Source organism: Agelaius phoeniceus, chromosome 1, assembly GCF_051311805.1.
Source record: "Agelaius phoeniceus isolate bAgePho1 chromosome 1, bAgePho1.hap1, whole genome shotgun sequence".
In the NCBI taxonomy this organism is placed as follows: Eukaryota; Metazoa; Chordata; class Aves; order Passeriformes; family Icteridae; genus Agelaius; species Agelaius phoeniceus.
The window spans coordinates 67,397,544-67,420,197 of NC_135265.1; the positions used below are offsets into that span (position 1 = coordinate 67,397,544).

At 38.5% G+C, this 22,654-nt stretch overlaps 1 protein-coding gene across 1 annotated transcript; it reads left to right on the forward strand.

Moving 5' to 3' along the window:
* Positions 1-5,654: 5,654 nt before the first annotated feature.
* On the forward strand, positions 5,655-13,233 carry LOC129126404 (uncharacterized). The gene is made up of 2 exons (XM_077180908.1): positions 5,655-5,821; positions 6,406-13,233. The coding sequence occupies exon 2, from the start codon at positions 6,431-6,433 to the stop codon at positions 7,193-7,195; it is 765 nt and encodes a 254-aa protein (XP_077037023.1). The 5' UTR covers positions 5,655-5,821; positions 6,406-6,430; the 3' UTR covers positions 7,196-13,233.
* The last annotated feature ends 9,421 nt before the right edge of the window (positions 13,234-22,654 follow it).

A 22,654-nucleotide genomic window follows, 5' to 3' on the forward strand; every position in this document is an offset into this window, starting at 1 on the left:
TTTAGCAGTTGTGGAAATGGTTAGGCTCAAAGAGAATTAATGCATCCATTTTTTATTTTCTCATTATGTGCTTAATCGGAAACTGTTTTTAAACAAAACTTTTTGTATTAAATGTAATTTTCTTAATACTCTCTTCACATACCATTTTGGTTTAACAGCTAAGGCAGAAAATTGACACACATTTAATATTGTTAATTAAAAAAAAATTCATTTTAAGTTGTAGAAACACCAAACTATTTTTTAAATCCATTTATGGCTTAGCCCCATTTCCTGAAGTTTTCCTCCCATGTATTCTGGAGTTTTTTTCCATCTCTCACTGTGCTCTGTTTATTATTCTTACAGCTTAGAGTTTTCTTCTTCCTCAGCTACCAGTTTGTCAGTTATGATCAAGTGTCAAAATGAAAGCAAGGATAAGCATCAATTACCAAAAATTACATAGTCAGTTTACATATTCATTAGAAGAACGGATTTTTCTCTCAATGCATACCGGATGTGAACTGTAACTAGGCACATGAGTTGTCTACACACTCATTTTCACATCTGAAATCTAACAGCAAGGTTGGGTAATCCAGTATTCACCTGCCAGGCATGAAGTTCTTGTGGTATAGGAGCAATACCTTTAAATCTTTTAATACTGGAGGTTATTCAAAGTATTTCAAGTACCATCTTTTCTGCAGGAACAACTTTTTAGTCTCTTCTCCATAGGAAGACTGCAATATCAGGTTACACAATCTTCTACTTAAAATTCTTTTGCATTTTGTTCTCTCCCTCTCCCTCACTTTATTTTTTCCTGAACAAAATCATGGGTATTCTACAAAATTAAAGTTAAAAAAAATAGAAGCAGGACTGTAATTACTTTTAATGTTGCTACCATGAAAAAAGTCTTTTCTTTATTATGGGAAAAAATGAAACCTTTGATACTTTAGAATTTCCTTTTCACTTAACAGTTAGGAGAAATTATTTTTTGCAATTCATAAGTTTTTTCAGTGTATAATTTGATTTTCCTTTTTGGTATGAAAATGAATTATAGACAAGTATATACTCGCCATTAGAAACAGAAAAAGTGAGTGGGGTAAACTGGCAGTTCTCAAGGTTTTTTAAGTCACTACACAGATTTCTATTTGTCCCCCACTAATTTGTACAGTATACACTGCGGACGTCCTTGCTGCAAATCATTCTTAACCCACTCTGGAAAGGTGAGGTTTCCTTTATGTTGAAATGTACTGGAATTTTTAAGAACTATATTTAAAGTGCTTCTTCTGCAGTGTGTTTGGCCCATTTGATGCCAGCTGGGTCTGCCTAGTACAGATTGGTCTGCTGACATGGGAGAAAAATCAAGCAAAATCCCAGAGTTTTGTACCCATGGGTTGTCCATTTCCATCTTGGCCTCTCTGACAACCTTCAGCTGCTCGTTGTGCAGGCTGAAGTAGATCCCTGAGCTCATAACAAGACTTTGGAAAGTCCTTTGTGGCTGCTTCAGCATAAAAGCACAACTGTGTGGATCTGGTGGCAGGAATGTGGGTTTATGCTGGTTTGGGCGATGATGCTGTTATTCTTTCACTTGGTGAGTGGTGACTGAAATCATAAACTAATGCTTTCCACATAGACGATAGGGAGAACAGCTGCTGCCTTGAGGAAAAATCAAAACATTTCACTTCTAAAATATATTTATAAAGCCATATAAATGTATTTTTCATTTTGTGTACCTGGGAATAGCTAAGCCCAAGCATAGTTAGGGGTAGACTTGCTGAAATATTGCAGTGAGAGTTGTCATCAAGCCCTTCCTAGTGTTTGGGTCACTTTGGCACCTGCAGTCTTATGACTTTGAAGCTTGCAAATGCAACTCAAACTCAGACTAAATGCATTTTGAGCATATTCCTTTAGAGATTTGTACCTCTGACATGCAGCTCTGTTGAGACTGGCAGCAAGCCTGCTAATTTTTACCAGTTGTGGCAGACTGTTTCAATGTCTTTTACCCTTCATATAAAGACAGTCTGCTCAAATGTCTGTATTTTTGTGTTTAAAACCATTGAACCTTTCCTAACTGGTAAAATCATGTATTCTCTCTACTTTTCTTAAACGTTTCCAGAACACACAATTGGACTGCAGCTCTGTACATATTTCTAATTTCTGCCTGAAAGCAATAGAGATGTCCTGCAATGCTTTTCCCTGCCTCTGAAATGTCTAGAGCACTTCTTGATGTCATCAGTGGGCTCAATTTCATACATCTCTGTTTGTAGAAGGAGTGGATAAACTCCTGGGTGTGGACAAGTGTGAGAGCAGAATTTTGGCAATCCCTGGCTGGCCACTGGTCCTTTGGGATACTGTCACCATCCCATGCCATCCAAAGCAGCCTGTAATAACTCCTGCCTGTTTTGGGCACGAAGGCAGAAGAAAGGGAATATATGACTTTCTTCCATAACTTACTGCCCTGTAAAAGGTTTTTAAAGAATCTTTGGGGAAAAATTTAGGCCTCAGATGCACACATGGATCTCATTGAGCTCGCAGAATGCCATGCGAGTGCATGCATTAACAGACAAAATATGGCTTTTGATCTTTAAGAGAAATTAATATAAAATATGTAATTGTATTACTGTGTAATAGGATATTTTTTAATACTTTGTTAAAAATACTCCCCAAACTGAAATACAAAACAACAAAACATCCCAGGCCTTGGTCTTTTAATGGCCTATCTTCACCAATGCACATCTCACCTTTGATGCGGTTTGTAAATGTGCTTTTGTGCTTTGAAATTCAGTAAAATATTTGTACTTAATGAAATAATAAGCCAAGCACCTTCCTGTCCTCATGTCTGTCCATGTTTGAGAATTTGGCATTATATTTGGAAGTGAAACACACATACTTGTCCCGGCCATCTGCAGGGCCTCCCCTGTGACCAGGCCTTTTCTTCTGCCACAAAAAACCCAACTGTGATGGCTCAGCACTCATTCCATGAGCCTGCAAGCACAGAGACTTCCAGCATGTGCTTACATTCATGAGCCTGCAGGTTTCTCAGCACCTCTTGTAGCTATTCCCTGAAAGAGTGCGAAGGATTAAAAACCTCTGCTGACATAGACCTCTCAGGGGTATGCAAGACTGACAGCTTGGAGGTGGCTCCCCAGGGTCTATTGACACCTTGAAACTGCTGCAGTTGCATCAACCTGTGAGTGGGTGGTAATGAAAGGCAATGAACCTCAACCAGAGGCATCTTGGCTTTCATTTTACCTGCCTGAAATCCTCGGTGTGTTGGTCTGACTTAAATGTTCACTGAAATCTGAAGCAGCTTCTGCCTGGAAAGGTTCCCACAAACAGAAAAACAAGTACAAGGGTGAGCAAGTGGTATTGAGCAGAGTCTACCTGAGACAAGTTCTGAGGAGGAACAGCAAACTCTCCTATTTCTTCAACAGGGAAATAGCACAATGTAATTTTTGAAGAAGAAACCATTCAGGTCTCTATTGTTCTGTCAAATTGCAAATAAAAGAGAGATAAACTGTAGGAGCCACTTCATCAAGGTAACAGTCTTAGGTGAGTAGGATCGTTGTGTCATCTCAGAACAAGCATTTACATGTTTCCATTGAAATGAGGTGTGGTCTTGTTCCCTGTTCTCCAGTCTGTTGGTTACACAAGAGACCTTTCTCCTGAAAGGTTTCCTTAAGTCTTCCCAGTTGTAAGACTGGATTTGCTCCCCATTTTGTACTGGAGCATCCCTATTTTTTGGCTGAAGTGTTTAGTAAATATTCACCTTTAGGCAGAAACTGAGGCTAGGACCTTTCCACCTGGTCCTTTAGCTGAGATTTTATGAAGTCATGAACAATGAAGGGAAGGGTAACAATAGAAACATACATGCAGCCCTTACCATAAAAAGAACTTGTATTTTAGCAATAACAAAATACGTATTTTTTACAGTATTTCTATTTTGCTGATTCTCAAAGTCTAATAGACTGAATTTTTTTGCTATTAAGCTTCATAGATTACAGCTGAAGTCATAAAATTCTATGAAAAGCCATCTTAATGAGTTTTGATTGGAATTTTATTGTTAGTTGATTGTATCAGATGCTGTTTATTCCATTCAGATCCACAAGTAAAAAACATTTATTATTATTTTTGGTGACACTAATTTGGTGTGCAAAATGATGGTTTTGGTCCCCTGCCCATCTCTTTAAAGAGTACTGACTAAAATTTTGCTGAAAAAAATAAAGCAGCAGAGAAATAACAAACAAACAAACAAAAAAACCCAGGACCCACAAACAAACAACTAAAATGACAAAAAACACCCTGGAAACCAAAAATCTGTTTTTTCATGCCTTGTTAGACTATTAGAAAACATTTATTTGCAGCAAATTGCTACAGAGGGGGAAGTGAGGAACAGAATGCTATTGCTTATAGAAAAGTATTGACATAGCTGGAGATCAGGTACACTCCTTATCACCCATCCCCTGTCCTCTTTGGAGTGGGAGATACTCCTGCAGTGCTTTGGAGATGAGAGAAGCTGAAACCAAAGGACTCTCTACATAATGCTGTATTACAATGAACCTTTTCAATGTGTTAATACAGTAAAATCCCCGTTATCTGAATTCCATATTCTTCAATTACCGTAGCTTGTGATTCAGGTAAATGGGAATCACCAAGATATAAACTTGCACTGTATATTAACTCACTGGATATTAATCTCTTTCTTACATTATTTATATAAACTGCAGCATGATTTGGCACATAAACACAGTAGGTTTAGTTTATTTTAGAAATTCAGTGCAAATTATATCTTGCACCAAAAAATGCATTGAAGTTATATCTCAAGGTATAAATCTGAATTAATATTAGCCAGGCTTTGTGTGCTCAATCTTGTAAGCATACACTAGCAGATTCATCAGAAAGAAGGCTAGTCAGTACAGATGAAAAATAAGAAATTATTATCTGTGTTGCAGCACACAAAGAAGTGAAGATAGGATCTACTTTCATTTTTTTCCAGCTGCTGGAAGATTTGAGATAGTATTTTGGATTGCTTCTTTCTTCTATTTGTATTAGAGAATGGAGTAGAGAAAGTCTTGGGGCAACTGAAGCCCTATGGTAAATTGATTGAAGTAGATGCAGGTAGATAATTTGTGAATTTTGTTCCTGGCACTACAACAAGTGACAATGCTGAAGGTAGCTTTTCTGAACATCAGAAGTGCAGATAAAGTTAATGTTTTGTGGGATGGTTTAGTTGGATGTAGTGCTGCTCTTTAAAGATTAGGCCAGCCTCATTAAACATGGGTGTACATTAACCACTTCGATCTACAGCTTCTGCCTGTCTTCATGGTTAGCATTTGGTTGCTGCTGAATGCTTATTTTATTTTTAGGTTTAGCTTGTTCATGCAGCTGAAGTTTATCTAAGCTTGGCTTTTTTTTTCTGAAAGAAAACACACACACTAGGAGTCCAGAATACCTCATCCTCTTTTGAAGCTGTGCTATCTCCTTGCTGACTGTCAAGGATGGGAAGGGCCATAGGTATTGCCCCCTGTAGAATGGGTGAATCAGGTGTGTTTGGTTTTGAGGTGGGTAAAAAGAGCCATCCAATCCTGGTACTCATTTTGATGCTTAAAGATGACATAAAAGCTGCACACCAGGAAGGAATGCCCACTGAGGAGGAAGAAAGCAGCCCTGCACTCCTCTGTGATTGGGACTGACTGTGTTGTTGCTGGGTGGAACAGCATAATGCTGCTGCTGCTCCTGCTCCAGCACTGTGATGTTTCTGTTCCAGATTGTGCTGACTCACATCCCAGAAAATATGATACACAGACATAATGCACTGTAACTCTTTTCCTTCCCCCCCGTAACCTCGGTAAGTGTTTGGTTTCTTTTCCTCTCTTTGGCTAGCGTGGTGCTAATATAGCTTTACTGTTGGAATTAATAGGAGGGGGAAAGGCAACCTTGTAAACAAACTGGTAGCAGACAGATTAATCTTGGAGAGGGCATTTAAATGCAACCTGCTGTTTGTGGTACGTCCACCTCCCTTTAAAGCTGATCAATCCTGATAACTTACCCATCTCTAAAAACGACACTTGTTAGAGCTGTGTTCTTAAATGGGAGAAGTGCTTACAATGCCCATTTACAACTGTATTCTGTTTAATTAGTCAGCACAGCCGGTGCTGCAGGGATAGATCACTTGCCTTTAAAGATTTGAGAATGTTAATAGTACAGTATATCATTTTAATTATTATTGGATTAATGTTGTGTCTCGAAGAACATCTAATGCAAATCACAAGAAATGGCCTGAAGTGACCCAAGGGTTGTGCTTTATTAGAAAAGTAATAGGTCCATTGCCTAAATATAAAAAGAGGTTCTTTCTTCAAATGTCACTCTACACTAGGCATCTCCGTGTGTGTATGTGAAAATGAAATCCTTTTACTTCCACTTTGTCCACAGAAAGTTTCTGTAGCTAATGCATTAAATGGCTGAGAGAGCAGCTGTAATATCAAGAGATGAAGAGGAGATCCAAAACAGCAGTGATGATGAAGACAGTTTTCCTACTCAAGTTGCTGTAACAGCATCCCCTGGTTGCTCTGCCTGCCCTTCACTAGACAGCCTTGATGAAGACAAGGGAAGCTCAGCAGAGCCAGAAAGACTGTCTGTCCTCTCCAGCAGGGCAGTGGCCCAGCTAAAAGCCCCAGCTGGCCCAGAGATGGTTTGTGGTGGCCAGGCACAGAGGACAGTCCCTGGGCTGGCTGAGCATCCTCTGGCAGCTGTAGATGCATCCTTAGGTGCCTCCTCATGCCCTGCAGCAGTTGATAACCTGCTGCCTGTGCACCTTGCCTCCCTGTATGCCAAAAGCCCCGGCTGTGATGGCAAACTGAATTCAGAGGTGCTGCAGGTCCTGAGGGCGCCTGGTAAGGCCCAGCAGTCAGGGACTGACACCCAGCAGGCAGGGAGCAGCACCCAGAGCAGCATGGCCTCCTGCAGTTTGGACCGTGTGATTTGGATGAAGACCACAACAGTAATGGAGACCTTAGAAAATAAGAAGAAGGAGGAAAAGGAGAAGTACCGGCTCCAGCTAGCAATGTACCGACGGCTCCTGCTGCTGCGCTCCATCAGGAGTTTGCATAGGCAGTTGGAGCAGCAGCAGGCCAGGCTGCAGGAATGCTATGGCATGGTGATAAATACAAAGAAAGAAGTGTTGAAACACATTTGCCCAACCTCGCCCTCACTTTCGCCGTAATCATGTTGCTGCCTGCAGAAATGAGCTTTGCAACGCCACCCGAGCCGCCTTGCATGCCATAGGGGTGGTGTCCTCGTGTGCGCCGAGCAGAGAGGGAAAAGCAGCAGCAGTTCAAGAAGAGAGGAGGGAAGGTACAGCCTTGGTCCCTGAATTTTATCTGGAGGGAAAAAGAGCAAGGGTGAAGCTGTGGAAGAAGCTGACTCCTGATTCCCATTCAAAGCCTCAAGGTGAAAAAGGATTTTTTTGGCAGATAGGTTTGTAAAAAGAAAAAAATCACCACAAACTGGGAACCTAGTTTGTCACCTGACCCATAGAGGTGGCTGGATGCAAGGTCGCTGCCTGCTGAATATGTGTTATGGTACATCTCCCTTCTACTTTCAGAGCCAACAAAATTTGAACAGAATTAGGGTTTATTTGTCTGCAAGAATACCTGAATTTAAAAAAACAGGATATTTGAAACACTTAGGCTAAGGCTTGATTATATCTACCTAGTTGCCTGTTTTTCACAAAACTGCTAAGGACACTGTATGTTTGCAACCTCTACTTTCCTTTAAAATTTATTCAGAGTGATCAGAAATTATTGTGGAAAGGTAGGACAGCCAAACACACACAGGGAAAGAGTGCAAATGCCTAAGCCTGATTTCCTCAGGAAAGTAATGTAAAAACAAGGACCTTGTAGTCTGATGTTGCACTGGAAACCCAGGCTGGCAGTGCCAGGGGAATGTTCAAGGTCTGCACAATTATTAATCTGCTGCTAATTCCCAGTGGTACTAGCATCTGCAAATCAAGCATATTTTGTGCCTTACTGCTGTCATTTAATGGAAGTTGGTGACAATTAGCACTTCTTATCCAGGTGTATCAGACGTGGAAAACCCTGGAGCGCTGTTTCTCCAATTGCAAGGTTAGGATGCCTGCAGGGAATTTGATGTCAGTATGCAACAAACACACAGGGAAAATGAAAACAAAAAGATGCAACTTTCTTGTATGCATTTAAAAGGTAATGTGAGTCACTCTTATTGAACAGCAAATTGAATAGTTGAATGAGCTGTTTTAGGATTGGAAGAAAAATATGATTCAAGAAGAAAAGCTACAGAAAAATTTCCTATTCTAGGATTTCAAGGGATACGGAAAAATCACTTTTTTTTCAGATATTTATTTCTGATCATGCCAGCTTTCCTTTTCCCTGCCTTTCCTTGTTTTTCATTTTTTTTTTTTATATAATTGATTTTTATTATCTTGATGAACAATCAAATATGTTTTGGTGTGGGTTTTTTTCTGCATAGAAAGGCAGGTCTGCTTTTAATCATCCTTTATGAAAATAATGTGCTATATAGAGGAAAAATTTTATTCTCACTTTTTTTTGGTACATATACAAGGAGAGGGGTATGCAGGTACACACACCTCCCTGTATTCAAGAAGCTATGAAAGGTTGATGCTTCTTTTCCTGTAGCAGCAGCAGGAATAATCTCTCAAAATAATCTCTGCTGTCTATGAGGAGTTTGTTTGATTAGATTCACATGCACACATCTGTGAGCAAGGTATTGAAGTAATTCAACAAATGAAGTGCAGCACAACATTGTCATTATTCCGTCTTTGTATTTCTGTGCACCCAAAAATTATGGAAGCCCCCTGGGTATGCACAACCTTAGATAGGTTCATTCATTTCCTTGGGCCCTTGTGTAGCCTCTCATGCAACACGAACCAGTAACTTTGAATGCAGAATTACCATAGAAATATCCTTGGCATCAAGGAGATATTTGAAGGAGCATCCTCTACTGCCTCATTTGGGGAATTCAGGTTGCCAGAGGCCTTTAGTGGGCTACAGAAGAGAGCTGCTGGTCACATGTGACTGGGAAACAGTACTCCTGGGCTCTGATCCCATCTCACTCTCTGCTCAGCCTTGGGAAAGCTGTTCTCTCTCAGCAATGCAGGTTTCCTAAAGAATGCTTAAATACTAAACTTGCCTCAAAGGTAATCTGTTCTTTCTTCACATGCCTCTCAAGAAGAATTCAAGGGGTTCATCATGGCCGAGAGTGTTACATAAAGATTTTTTAATTTCTTTTCCCCCATACTTCTTGAAATAGAAAAGCCTTTTTGTCAGTGTTAAGAGTAAGTATTATGTGAACCAAACACAAGCAAATCACTATGATATCACCTTCTTTGGGCAAAGATATATTGGAGAAGGGTCACATCTCAAAAATATTGCTGCATTTTGAAACCAAATGTCAAATTGTTACCTTTAGAAAGACAGTCAAAATGAATATTTTTTAATGTTAGCCAACTTTTCTTTTGAACTGAAAAAGAATTATCTTTTAAGGTGTATTCAGGTTGACTAATACTATCATGTAACTTTCCACTGAGATATAATAGATAAATGAAAACATCACCCCACCAAAATACAAAAAACCGCTGCTAAAACCAAGTAACTGTTTTGCCTCAGTAGCTGCTGAAGTAGAGCACTGTTCTGCATTTGCTGCAAGAGTGCCCTACATTACTGCATAGAGCTACCTATAGTGTCATATTTGCATTAAGGAGTGACTAGAATAAGGTTAAGAAATACATTTCACATAACTACTAGTGCAGAAATAGTTAGTCTGTCAGTCTGTCCGACTATAAATTCTTTGTGGCAGAACAGTGATAATCTTTGTTTTGTACAACATCTCATAAAATATCTTGATCCTAACTGGGATCAGTAGATGCTTCTGCTTTATGAATATTAAATACTGAAAGATTTGTGCATGGGCAATGCTGTCTGATAGCTGGCAGGAAAATGAAGCCTGAAGTTATTCTGTGTGTGCACACCCCTTCCATGTAGTACTTCTATGGATACAAGCAAAATAAATATTAACTGAGGAAACAACTTCAATCTTTGCAAGAATTTGCTTTTCAGCCAGCACTTCTAGTGGTTACTAATAAGTGGAGTTGGACAAAACAGTTAAAGGCAATATGATTTTTTAAATTAGTTTATTTTAGAAGCTTGGAAAATGTGGCTTAGCAGCTATGGGTTTTTTCCTTTTATGTTTTAGTGTATTTTGGAAGTTGAAGGTCAGTGAGAAATTCCCAGAATGCCATGGGTAACTCTCGGAGGTGTTTTCAGGCATATCAAACTGAGCAACAGTCTCAGGTTGAATAAAAGTGTTTCCTCTCATATAGTTTGACCTCTTCATGGTCCTAAGAGCTTTGGTGCTTTGTGTGAGGTCCAATGAAATTTCTTAAAATTTGTATTTTATCTGAACTCAACTCTCAGCCCTTACAGGAACTGGGGTAATGATGATAAAATGAGCAGTTTCAGTAGGACCTTTCTCCCCATTGTCTTTACTGAACTTCCAGAACCTGCCAAACTAATGATCTGTGGGAGAAATATTCCATGCACCCCAACAACTTGTGTACTTTTACAGCAAAAGTTGAAGGTAAATTATGCTGCCTCAGCTGTAAGGTCCTGCTGCTCACCTGTTTCTGAAATGGCAGAAAATAATCCTGGGGTTACTGTGAAAGAGAGGAATATTTAAAAGGGGTCAGCCCTCTTGTAACAGTTGCTAATACTAAAAAAGTTGTAGTTTCTGCCAACCTAAAGCCAGAAATATTCAAGAACAGAATGGAGTTATAATACACTTGAGTGACAAAATGCATTACTGAGACGTTCTTCTACACAAGTTCTTCTCTTCTGCATCCCCAGCATTTCAGTCAGCTGAACTGCTGCCCTAGAGACTGGTCAGAACTGTGTTTTTGCTGTTTCTGTTGTTGATGGCCATGAGTCAGTCAAGATAAACAGCCCACCTTAACATGTTCACTTATTACCTTTTGTGACATAGCTCTGTGAGGGATTTGTTCTGTTCCTCCTTCCTGAGATTTTCCTATGTGCCAATCACTTTTTAATTAGGACAGTGACAATTTTATGGATTTATAGTAAATTAGTGATGTGCTAAACTTACGAGCCATGTACTGCTAAATGTAGATCACCCTGCATTGTTGGAACTGTGAAAATTATGAACTCTGGTCATGACATAAGCATACAAAAGATAGATTTAAAGATGAAGTTGTTTAAATCTTGCCTGGATGATGAGTAGACTAGTAGACCCTTTAGAATCTTTGTCACAGTTTATTTCTTCAAATGTTATGAATCTAGAATATAAATGCGTTGTAGAGGCCCTTTTGCTTGTGACTATTGAAAGCAGTGATGCAAAGATGGGTTTGGGATATGCTTGAGTGGGACTGTACTCCAAATGCACTCAGCAAGGAGTAAGAGTTCCTCAGTTTTAAAACTCAGGCATTCAGGGCATGATAGCCAAAACCCTGGATGGTGGATGGAGGAGTGGACCTACAAGAGAGGTTTCAGGGTGTGATTTTTAATTCAGCATGCAGGACCTCACACTAGACAGTTTCATTTTTCAGTTAAGGATACCTTTTACTTCTTCTCACTCCTGAAAAAGCTCTTTTGGATCATTAGGCTGGATGCATTCTAGTGGTTGTTTGTGCAATGTGCAAATTGGTACCCATTTCTGAACTCAAGTGACAATAGATATTGCTGCCAAAATTTATACATACAACTTAGTCCCCTAAACTGGGCTGCCACCTAAATTGTAATATGTTGAAGTTGAGTGTCCTGCTGATTTTAAATGTCATTTTAATCTGTGCCAGGACTTTGAGGTATGCCTTGTTCATGTTCCTTCTTAATTTTGATGCATTTCTACCTCTTAGTATCTTCAAACAGTTACAAATGTCTTGTATGGCACCAATCTTTGTCTCTCTGGCTTTTCTATATTTGGAGGCCTTCCCATATGTCCTTTGTGCTATTAAAGAAAAGGAAGTTAGTTTGTTTTGTTTTGTTTTGTTTTGTTTTTAATTTAGTGAAAACTTGAAGCATGGGAGAGGGTTCTGTGAAAACATTTTTAGAGGTTTTACTTAAATGTCTTGAAAATAACAGAGGTTCTTACAGCTGCAAATAAGTTCCCCTAATTGTATTGATCATCTTCTCACACAATTTTAGCAAGTCTACAAAACAAATGAAAAAGTTGCCTCTATCTTTGGCAAATGAAGTCTCTAAGTCCGCAGCCCAAAGTCACTTCTGTGTGCATGAGAAGCAAGAAATTCTTGAGAATCTCAATAAAAGTTACATTTTCCCTTTGATGAGTGGGGGTAGTAAAGGAAAGGGAATGTGTGACCATTCATCACAGCACCAGGCTCGTTAGTACCCAGGAACTTTCTACTCTAAATGACAAAGAGTTTCACTGTCACCAAAGAGAAATTGCTGCTGACCTTAGACCTCTTTTTGGAAAGTAAAATAATGGAGCACAGGAGCAGAGTTTGATATTTGACCGAATTCTACACAATTATCATGCATGTGTATATAATAAAATTAATTCTGTGTCTCTGCATTGTAGCCTCAGGCAAGCAGCATACAATCAGTTTTGTATGTATAATAGATCACAGAGTTGTTCATGAATAATACAAATGCATTGAGCAGATACTAGTGAGTGAGGATGTTTGTCTTTGCATGGAATCGAAGTGAACATGTAATATTGTGATAATATATATTTGATGAATTCAGGTCTGACTTGCCTTTGCCATAGCCTGCTAATTCCCTGACAAGGGTTGCCACAATAATTGAGTTTCCAATAACATTATGATTATTTCCACATGATAATTTAATTGTAGGTATTTTTTAATATTGTAATAATGTAGATTTGTGATTATTATGCATTTGCATGCAGATTTTCATGGTGTCTTGGAGCACATCCCTACATTTATAACTTAATTTCCTCTATTATTGCATATATATTTTGGGATGAACTCATTAATGCAAACTAAAAAAAAGTAGGTCTTTTTGGTCATTTTGCCTTTATTATAAATGGTTGAAAGCTTTGCTCATTTTTTTAGACCAGCCTAAACAAGTGAATAAACAAAAGACAACTGTAATTCATGGATGGATTAATTTAAAATAATAATGTAATTACAAATCATGGCAGATTTGTCTGGGATAATTGGGATGTAGACTGGTACAAATTTTGCTTTACTGAAACAAAGCTTGTTTAAATTAATCCCCAAGTTTAGTAGAGGCTGTTTTCCATTCTTCCAATTCCCCAATATAACATGATGGCAAAGTAACACTGGCTCAAAATTTGTGGATGCCTGTGCAAATGGGTATAACAACATGGAACCTGGAACTTCTGTACCTACCTAGATATTATTTTGTCAAGCAAAATGACCAGTAAGAATAGAATTCCAAATACAGAGTCAAAACACCAGCAAGGATTTCAATCAGTTAATTTGTCCACTCTGGAAAGAGGCTGGTTGCTTGTGTTATAACAACCTTCAAACTGTGTTAGAAAATCTGGCCTGAAACTTAGTGGGACAAAGGGAAATAGAAATAAACTTTGTTCCCATTATTGGAGCAGACAGTTGTGCAATCCTGTGAGCATTCTGCTTCAAATAGGAGAGCTCTCTTCCGGGCCTATCAGAAATTCAAAGAAAATGAGGGGGAAACGTCTTTAGCTAAATACATCTGTTTTGAAAAGAAACTTCCCAGAGAAAATGACCCGGGCTTTGGGTGTTGTTTGTTTTTCTGGTACCTGTAGTTGTAGGACTGTCCTCTTCTTATCTGTAAAATCTCAGCTCTGCAAATTGAACTGGGGTCACAGCAGGGTTCTTGGTCTCTTTCAGGTTATGCATAGCTGACATGTTTGTTTTCCATTGCTTGCATGGTAGGAACATGCAGCAGGAACTAGAAGAACAGGCCTGGTCCAAAACTTCAGAAATGAAAGTTTAAAACTAGGTGCCAGAATATCTAATTTACTGCTCTCCCTTCACATTGCTCTTTAGTGCACATCAGTGCTGTTTCTAGTGTAGTTTGGTGCCTGCTTTCTCCTTTCAAACTCCTCTAAATTGTTCCTCTCAATTAACCACAGACAAGACACAATGAGATTGTCCCTTTCTTTCATTTTTCCTTGCTCTGTGTTCCTAAGTGTTGAACAGAAAAGCTGATGCCTGATTTAGGCAATGAGGAGAACAGCCGTGATTCTGCAGTACAAGAAGGTCTCTCTGGGTTTTCCAGCAGAACAACTACTTGTATAGGTTAGATTCTCTCCTGAAATCCATTAATCCTTTTTTAAACTCCAGATCTAACTAAGTACCTGGCTAGTAACTGGCTTCTCTTGAAGATGTAAAAGTATCAAAACATGAAAGTAGCCCCATTGGCAAAAGTTTATAAATCTGTACCCATGCTTTGGTGAGAACAAGAGATGGTTCAAAATGGGATCTGGGAAGTCAGTCTATCTGTTATTTTGTTTTATAATGGCCTACCAGCATAAAATTAAGGATGTCTTTTATCCTGTGGCATTAGAGCTCATCTAACGCCTGTGGCATCTCAGGTGTTGTCATACATGAAGTACCACGGAATATGAACATATCATTCTCTCTGTAAGTCTTGGATGCATTTTATAATTCTTCCTTGTTGTGAAGAAATTCGACATTGTACCAGATAACAAATTCTTTATAATTGGATGATTGTCTTCATTACTATATATTTCTGATGTTACTTACACAGATATAATAGGTGTGTGCACATAACATTAGGAGAAAGCCTGTTGAAAAGCACTGATTTCTGTCATTTTCATGAGTAATTTTCTCTGACGAAAGAAATTGATACTAAAAATTTATAATGCAGAATAGGTAGCTGCCCTGGCCTCTCAACCCTTTCAGCAACACAGAGCTTAGGACTTGGAAGAGCTTAGGTCCTTTTCTACCTTTACCTGATGGGTTTTGAACTTAAGTCACCCATTTGCTCAGAGATGTCAGAATTTCTTTGATATTTTAAACTGGGGAAAGTGGAGCCCCTCAGCCTTGCCTATTTGTGCTGCTTCTCACTGTATAAAAAAAGTTGAATGATCTTTAAGGTCCTTTCCAACTGAAACCATTCTATGCTTCTGTGTCCCTTACTTTGCTCACAATGTGTGACAAGGAAACATTTAATTTCAGGTCACTTGGAAGAAAAGCTTCTTTTTACACAAAATCATTTGCTGTTGATGCTTTTTTCCTTCAGTTGAGTGGAAAAAAACCCAACAAAACACCTTCAGTTTTCTTGCAGTAATTTTTTTCCATTTGTAGCTGTCTCTGAAGCAGTGGGACTATGTCATTTCTGCAGGAGGCAGGGATATCTTTTCTTGTGCACAGACCAACACTTCCCAGTTTATTCTTAAGAAAAGCATTCCTCAAAAATAAGGAGGTATTTATGTATTGCCCATCTTCTCTATTGCTTGAAAAATGCATGATTCATGGCCACTGGTTGTTCTTCTCATAGTGGGGAAGGTTTATTGGCCATAATCCTGGAAGTCTGGAAGTCCCCTGTGTGTCAAATGATCACTGATTGTATTGGAAAAGGATGGTTCAGTGACAGCAGGCAGCCCCTGGGCAGAAAGACGTGTCCCTTGTCCCTGAGCAATAACCTGTATGGATGATTGAGACTTGTTGATAGACCTCCATGGAAGTCTCACCTAGTAGTCAGGGTTTAGCAGTGTCTGGCTAGTGAAGGATCCCTCAGTACAGGATGCTTGAACTTGATTTGTTGCTCTCATCAAGGAGGGCATAAAGGTAGGCAAGAACTGAACATGCCTTGAGGCCCAGGCAGATGCAGTTTTGCCACAGCCTCTGTCTTACTGGAGAGAGAGAAAGAAAGAAAAGGCTGCTAGAATTTACAAAATATAGTTATTGACTAATTTCTTCATCAGCAAGAGCAGTAAGAAATCAGTGAGGTCTCTCCTGAGAGATCACGGGTGTCACCTCACATGTCCTCAGGGTGCCAAATGGTATAAAACACTCACTTTGAAAGTACTGTGCTGTGATAAGCTTGAAGTCCCAAGGGATGCATTGTGTGTACATTTTGTTATATGTAATGACACACTGAAAGGGCAGTGAAGCTGTTAAGGGAATGCTGCATGCCTAAAAAGAACTTATTTTTCTTTCAACCAATAAAAGAAAGAAAGAGTCTTTCAAAAAAGCAGTTAAAATAATATCATTCAAATGGAGGAAGTGATAAAATACTAGAGAGAATTCACCCTCAGATGAAGAAATATAAAACATGAGATCTTCTCTGTAATATAAATGCTTCAAATTGGAGCATTTTCCAGGTAAAGCAAGAACCTTCTGCAAAAACCTTTTAAAATAGTTGATATATGTACAAAATTTTAAAGCTGACACAACCAGCATAATGGCAGCAATTATTTAAAACAGTAGATTTGAAGAATAAAGAACAAATTGCAGTAATTTCATGTAGTCATTCCAGACAATGTATAGAGGTTGTGAGTCTCAACAAGACCAAAGTTGGATGTGAGACTCTGGGAGTTTCTCAGCAAAGGTGATTTTGTAGAAATACCAGTCAGTGCATATAAAAAATACCCCTAGAGGTGACTACAATGCTAACAACAATATTTTGAAATGAAGCTGAAAAAGACTCATGTTCCCTTCAACATAATTCCACATGGACACATTCAAGAATTCTGTATGGCCTCAGTGTGCCAGGGCCCATTTTCCAGCAGAAACACATTTGCCTACAAAATATATGGAAATGTATGTGAAGGTTTTCATGTATTTCCAAAGCAAAAGTAGTTGCCCTCCTTAAACCCGACACAAAATGAAATTTGACTATAGGAATTCTCAGTCAGCAAAATGACAAAACAATTGGGCAAATGCATTCCTGATGAACTTTAAATGTGAAATTATAATTGGAAAAATAATTCATTTTATATCATTCAGAAATAAACAAGGACTCGTAAAAAATAGAAAAGTGAATTGGATGGAATTGGGCAGTTTTATCTACTATTACTTCAGTACTAACCATCAATCACTGTCAGTTAATTATCATTAAGATTGCATAAAAATAGGTCCCTGTGGGAGTTGGATAGGCTGTGAGTTTCATTCTTTCATTAAAAACAAGACAAACAATATAAGCCTTGTTTTAATTTTTGGTTTTATTTGTTTTATTTTGATTTGGTTTGGTTTGTTTTTATTCATTTGAATCTTTTTGTATTCAAAGAAATTATGTGAAAAGGTGAATATTGAATAATTGGTCTGAGAGTTACCATATGGATTGCAAAGGCAAGGAAATAGAACAAGGGATTCAAAATTAAAGATGTTATTTGTCAGGAAAAGTTTAAAGATTTTTAATTTCTTTCTTTTGTTTTTTCCTTACAAAATCCAATTAAATTGCTTTTCAAAGTGGGAAAACTTGCTGGATTTTTTTAAATGCTTGCTTTTTAATTAACTGTACAGTTTTTAAGTCCCCAGGGTTTATACATCCAGTTTGTAAACCTTCTTTTTAAAAAAAGAGTCTGAAAACTATAGTTATGTGACTCCAAAAATTGATTCTTTAGCAGAACACAAACTATCGTGAAACCCCATAAAGATACAACACACAGAAATTTCTGCAGCTTATGAACTGATCTGTGAGGCTCACGAGCACGTAGTTAAGGACAGAAGCAGGAATGCAGCTGTGGGCAGGAGCAGCTGCTGTTTCCACGGTGCATCCCTGCCCTGCTGGGTGCCCATTCACACTCTGAAAAGTGTCAAGGTTTATCGACAGTGTTCACCAGCATCACAAACAGAGGCTGGTACCTGAGCTCTGTGCAATCCTGCCCAGGATATAACTCTGGCTCTGTCAGCTGCTGCTTGCTCAGCCTGAGGATCACAAGGCTCTCCTAGACAGGCGCTCTCTGCAGAAGGAGGCTATAGAGATTAAACTAAGCTAAACTGTGATTTTATTTATTTATATAAATGGATATAACTGCAATCTTTAGATAAAATATTATAATTATATCTTACTATATAACATTAAAGTTATAAATTATGTATTTGTTTATGAAGGTCTTATACGTATCTATAGCTATATAAATTGATACAAATTTATATAAATTTATATAACTAAACTAACACAAATTTTCCACATCTTTGAGTAACTGCTTACCATAGTAAAATATTTGTGTTATAGGAAGAATCGTTTGTCTATTTGTTAGGATTTCAGTTTGGTTTTCTAAGTGAGGCTTCCTTGTTAACTTTTTTTCCTCTCAAATGACAGAAGGGCCTTATGAGCAAAAAGAATTTAAGATCTGGAGCCTTCAGGGCCAAAGGCCTCTCTGTTCAGCAAAAGAATAATTAAAAAGCCCGAACCCTTGCTCTTGGAATTAACCAGGTATTTGGTCAGTTACTCAAAGAAACCTCAGAGCTGGAGATGTAAATGCAAATGTTCCCACACAGATGTCAAAGAGGAAAAAGGCCTGTAAATGACACAACTTGAAACCAAAATGAAGTCTTTAGCACTGCTGAGCAATGGTTTCTAATGAGGACAAATGACTGACTCAAGCTAGAGCAGACCTGTCCCATTTAGGCCTCTTCAGGCCTAATGCAGCCCATCAGGACAATTCATCTGCTCCTTGTCACCCCCTCCTCTTGGGAAAGCCTCTTTTCCCATACCCAAAATGCAGGGACCACTTAGGGAGTGATGGTCAGCCAGATGGACACAAAATAGAGACCCATGTTTGGATCAGATCAGGAAACTCACATTGGCCATGCATCCCATTTTATTTTATTGGGTATATTCTGATGTGTCAGGAAAGGCTATACTTTGGCATAAAACCACAACAAGTTCGTTTCTATTCTCCTATCTTTTCTCCATCATGTGTGGAGTTTCAAGCCTCTTATTTAGATATTGAAGAAGGAAGATCCTCCAGTGCCAATTTTATTTTGCAAGGTTGGGTCAATGTTAGCATGTCTGTAAACTAGTAGAAAGGGAAATGAGGCTATAGCAGAAAGGGACAGTGCATCTTGAAAGAAAACTAAGATGGAAACCCTAACCTCTTCTAATTTACATATGGTGACATTTTGCAGAAATATTGTAACATTAGCAGTGGCATAATGAAATTCTGCCTATCAGCCGTGGAAGGAATAATGTTACTGTAAAGGTAACCTGTCCACAGTTTGTTATCAAGAAAATATTCATGGCAAGAAACATACATTTACCAATGAGTGTTAAGAATAGTAGTTTTCCCTTATAGTTTTTCCTCATGGGCTATCCATCTTCCCCTCCAGATTTACTGCATGATCACTCCCTTTACATGCTAATTATATGCTGCTCTGGTGAATTTGTTAGTAGTGACACTTTGGGCACCCAGTGGGACTGCAACTCATTATGTGGCAATGTCCAGATATATCAGATATTATTAGCTGTCATTAATCTGCTGTGGAAGCATTGAGTGCACAGCCAGAAGAGAGACCAGGAAATAGAGCAAAAATGAAGTCTGCAGCCACCCTGGCCCCCAGAAGGTCAGAGGGCAAATCAGCAGGGGAGAAGAATACACCTTAAAATGGCCAGTGCTTAGCAGCAGATTTTTAACCCATTATAAACCAGCATTCCTTACAAGAGGAAAGGCAAAAAGAAACTATACTGTTTATATGGTCTGTCTGACTATGCCTTATTGGAGGAAACAGGAATACAGTATCTCAAACTATCTCTTTTATAAACTGTCTTGTAAACTGAATCAAAACAATAAAAGTGTGTGAATTTGAAGAGTGAGCAACACACAGTGTCCATCTGAATGTGGACAGCACTCAGGCATAAAGCTTTGAAATTAGGCAGATGTAACTTGAAATAGGATTAGTCCTACCCCTCCATTTGAAGGTTGTATTTTATAGAACTGGACCAGGTAGTAGAGAAAATCCTGCAGAAATGAAGATAGTGTTCTTACTGTCCATCCATTCCTGTAATTTGCCTGTGTACAAGGTTTGCCTCTAGACTGTGAATTCTGTGCTGATCAGCCTCTGCTATGCAGCTTAAAAACACAAATCACAATGGATTGCATTTTTGCTATAGATTCTGAAAACTAGTCACATATAAGAGTTATGCATATCTGTGTTTGTGCAGAATTTATTACATCTGTTTGGAGTGTGGAAATAAAAGCTGAAGAAACATTCTTCCCAGAAAAAGCCACAGTCTTTCCAATCTCCAAGATGACTTGTAGGGTACAGTCCAGGATTGTAAGAAGAAGGATTTTCTTTCTTTACATCAGCTACTAAGGCTGGAAGAAACCAGTCAGGCTTTAAGGCAAGCAGAGTCTTCTCTTGTCTGAAACTAAACAAAAACCAGCAAAGCAGAAGTTAGAAGTCTTTGAGGTTGGTGGTGATGTATTATCTAGACAACTTTCAGAGCAGGGGGAAGGTAATAGTTTGGTTACATACAGGCACCTTTTGTTACTGTCAAAGGGCAACGTGAAAACTCAGGGACCTTAAAACAGAAGGATGAGATAGGGAGACTTAAGATAGGAAAAACTGCATTGTATTGAGGAAAATAAAAATAAACTTTTGTTTCCAAGATTGCAGGGACCTATGCTCCCTTATTTAGAAGTTACAGTGCTTTAGTTAGAAAGTTTATACAAAGACTAGAGGAAGGAAATCACCCTAAAATTCTTCAATAAATGAAAAATGCTTGTTTGGGAAGCTGGCATGAAGTTCATTCTCCACCAAGCCACTCATCTGAGTTTCCTGAAGGAATTTGGGGAGTACTGGTTTTATTCCCATGTAAGGGGTCTAATCTAATGCTTCACAATTTTTCACATACTCGGACCTTTCTATGCTCTTAATGAGGGTAATAACAGGAAGAATAAAAAAGACCTGATGTTTTATTTATAGAACTGTCTTCACTTAGACAGCCTCTGATAAACCCATGCAAAAACAACCACCATGGGCTAAGTCTAAGGCTGTCTTGAATTCTGCACAATCCCATGAAATAGAAAGCAATGTTAGTATTTGGTTGAATGGCTCCCATTAAGACTTTCCTAAACTAATAGCCATTCATGAACTCAGGTTCTAGGAAAAGATTTGAAAGTGATTTTGGTGTAATTCCAGGGTTTGGAGAAATACCCTGAAATGCTAGTGTTAGCAATGGGGCAGATGGAGAGTATCCAGGGAAATAATGAAGTTTCATCATTGGTCTTTAACCTTTGCAGTCTTGGTTTTCAGGAGAATTGGTTTACACATATGAGAACGATGAAATATGAAAGTAGAGTTACAGTCCAATGGTGTTAATGTGGACAAAAAAAAAAAAGAAAATGGAATGCTGTATGAGCATATTCAATGTCATTCATAGTTTCTTTTTTAGTCTTTTTTTAGTGTTTATGAAATTTTGCACATATGGCATGGCTTGCCCTTTTTCCAGGGAAATGGAACAAAAATTCATTCCAGTTTTCTTTTCCTTTGAGTTCTTCGAATAACTGAATATGAGGTGATTGCTGTTTTAGTGGTAGGTTAATGAGTTACAGGTCAGGCTTACAGTGGAAAAACTACAGTTAGCCTACATGGTTCTGTTTGCCAAATTTGCACTGATGAAATTATTATGGCAGGCTCACTTTTTTTTTTTTATTTTCATGGAGGAACTGTTCTGTGATTTGCCCATCAAGATTATGCTGTCTTTTCAGGGCCTGTGCTGCTCTTTAAGTTCCTGCAGGCACTTATTTTCACATTTAACATGACATGCATGAGTAACCCTCTCTCAACTGGTGAAACTAGTCAGGTGTAAAACTCTGATGAATACACTCTTTAGGGCTGAGGCCTGAGCAAATTCCACAGAACAAAAAAGTGTGTTAAGCTTTGCAGCTCTCTGGATCATTTCATGTCCCATTGTTTGCAATAAGATGAATAGTTAGGTCTTATCTAGAGAAACCTGTATCAGCAATGCTAACAGATATCTGTACAGCTGTCTTTGTTATTTATTGTACTGAAAATGCTGTGTTAGGTATTAGATTCAGTCTTAAAAAAGGTGATCAATATTTGTACTCTTTCATATACATACCCAGAATTGTTTTCAAAGTAAAATCCTAGGAATAAGTTTAAAATGATTGTAAGGTGTAACATAATGGCAGGAGAAGGCCATCATCTTGAATTTGGATTGTAGAGAGTGCTGGAATGCTCTTTTCCTTGTGGTTCAGACCCCTAGCAGCAGTTTTACCTTCCTGGACAAGCATGAACACTTTTAGGAATATTCCACTGCACTTGATTTTTTTCATTATCTGCTTTGTAAAAGCTAATAATAGTTAGAGATTTATAGTGTTTAAAGTGTGCACGGTTAGTTGAAATTAAGACTATATTCATCTTCCTGAAAGTTAAAATCAGTATCAGCTCTGAACGAATATATTTTATTTGCCCAGGAATTGCTTAGCCTGTGAGCCGTTAGATCAGTGGCAAATACTTTCAGAGGCTGTGGAAGAGCCTTTCCTCCCAAATTTTAGGATCATGACATGAGCATCTGATTCTGCAGCTCCTTTGCAAATGTCTGCAAGTGGCAGGGCTCTGTCACAATTCTGCTCCTCTTCCCTCATGCAGCACTTTATAGCAACAGTGACTACACAGTAAGTGGTCAAGTGCCATAAATTACCCCATCTCAGGTCAGGGGCAATTGATACCTGGGGTGATTCACTGTTT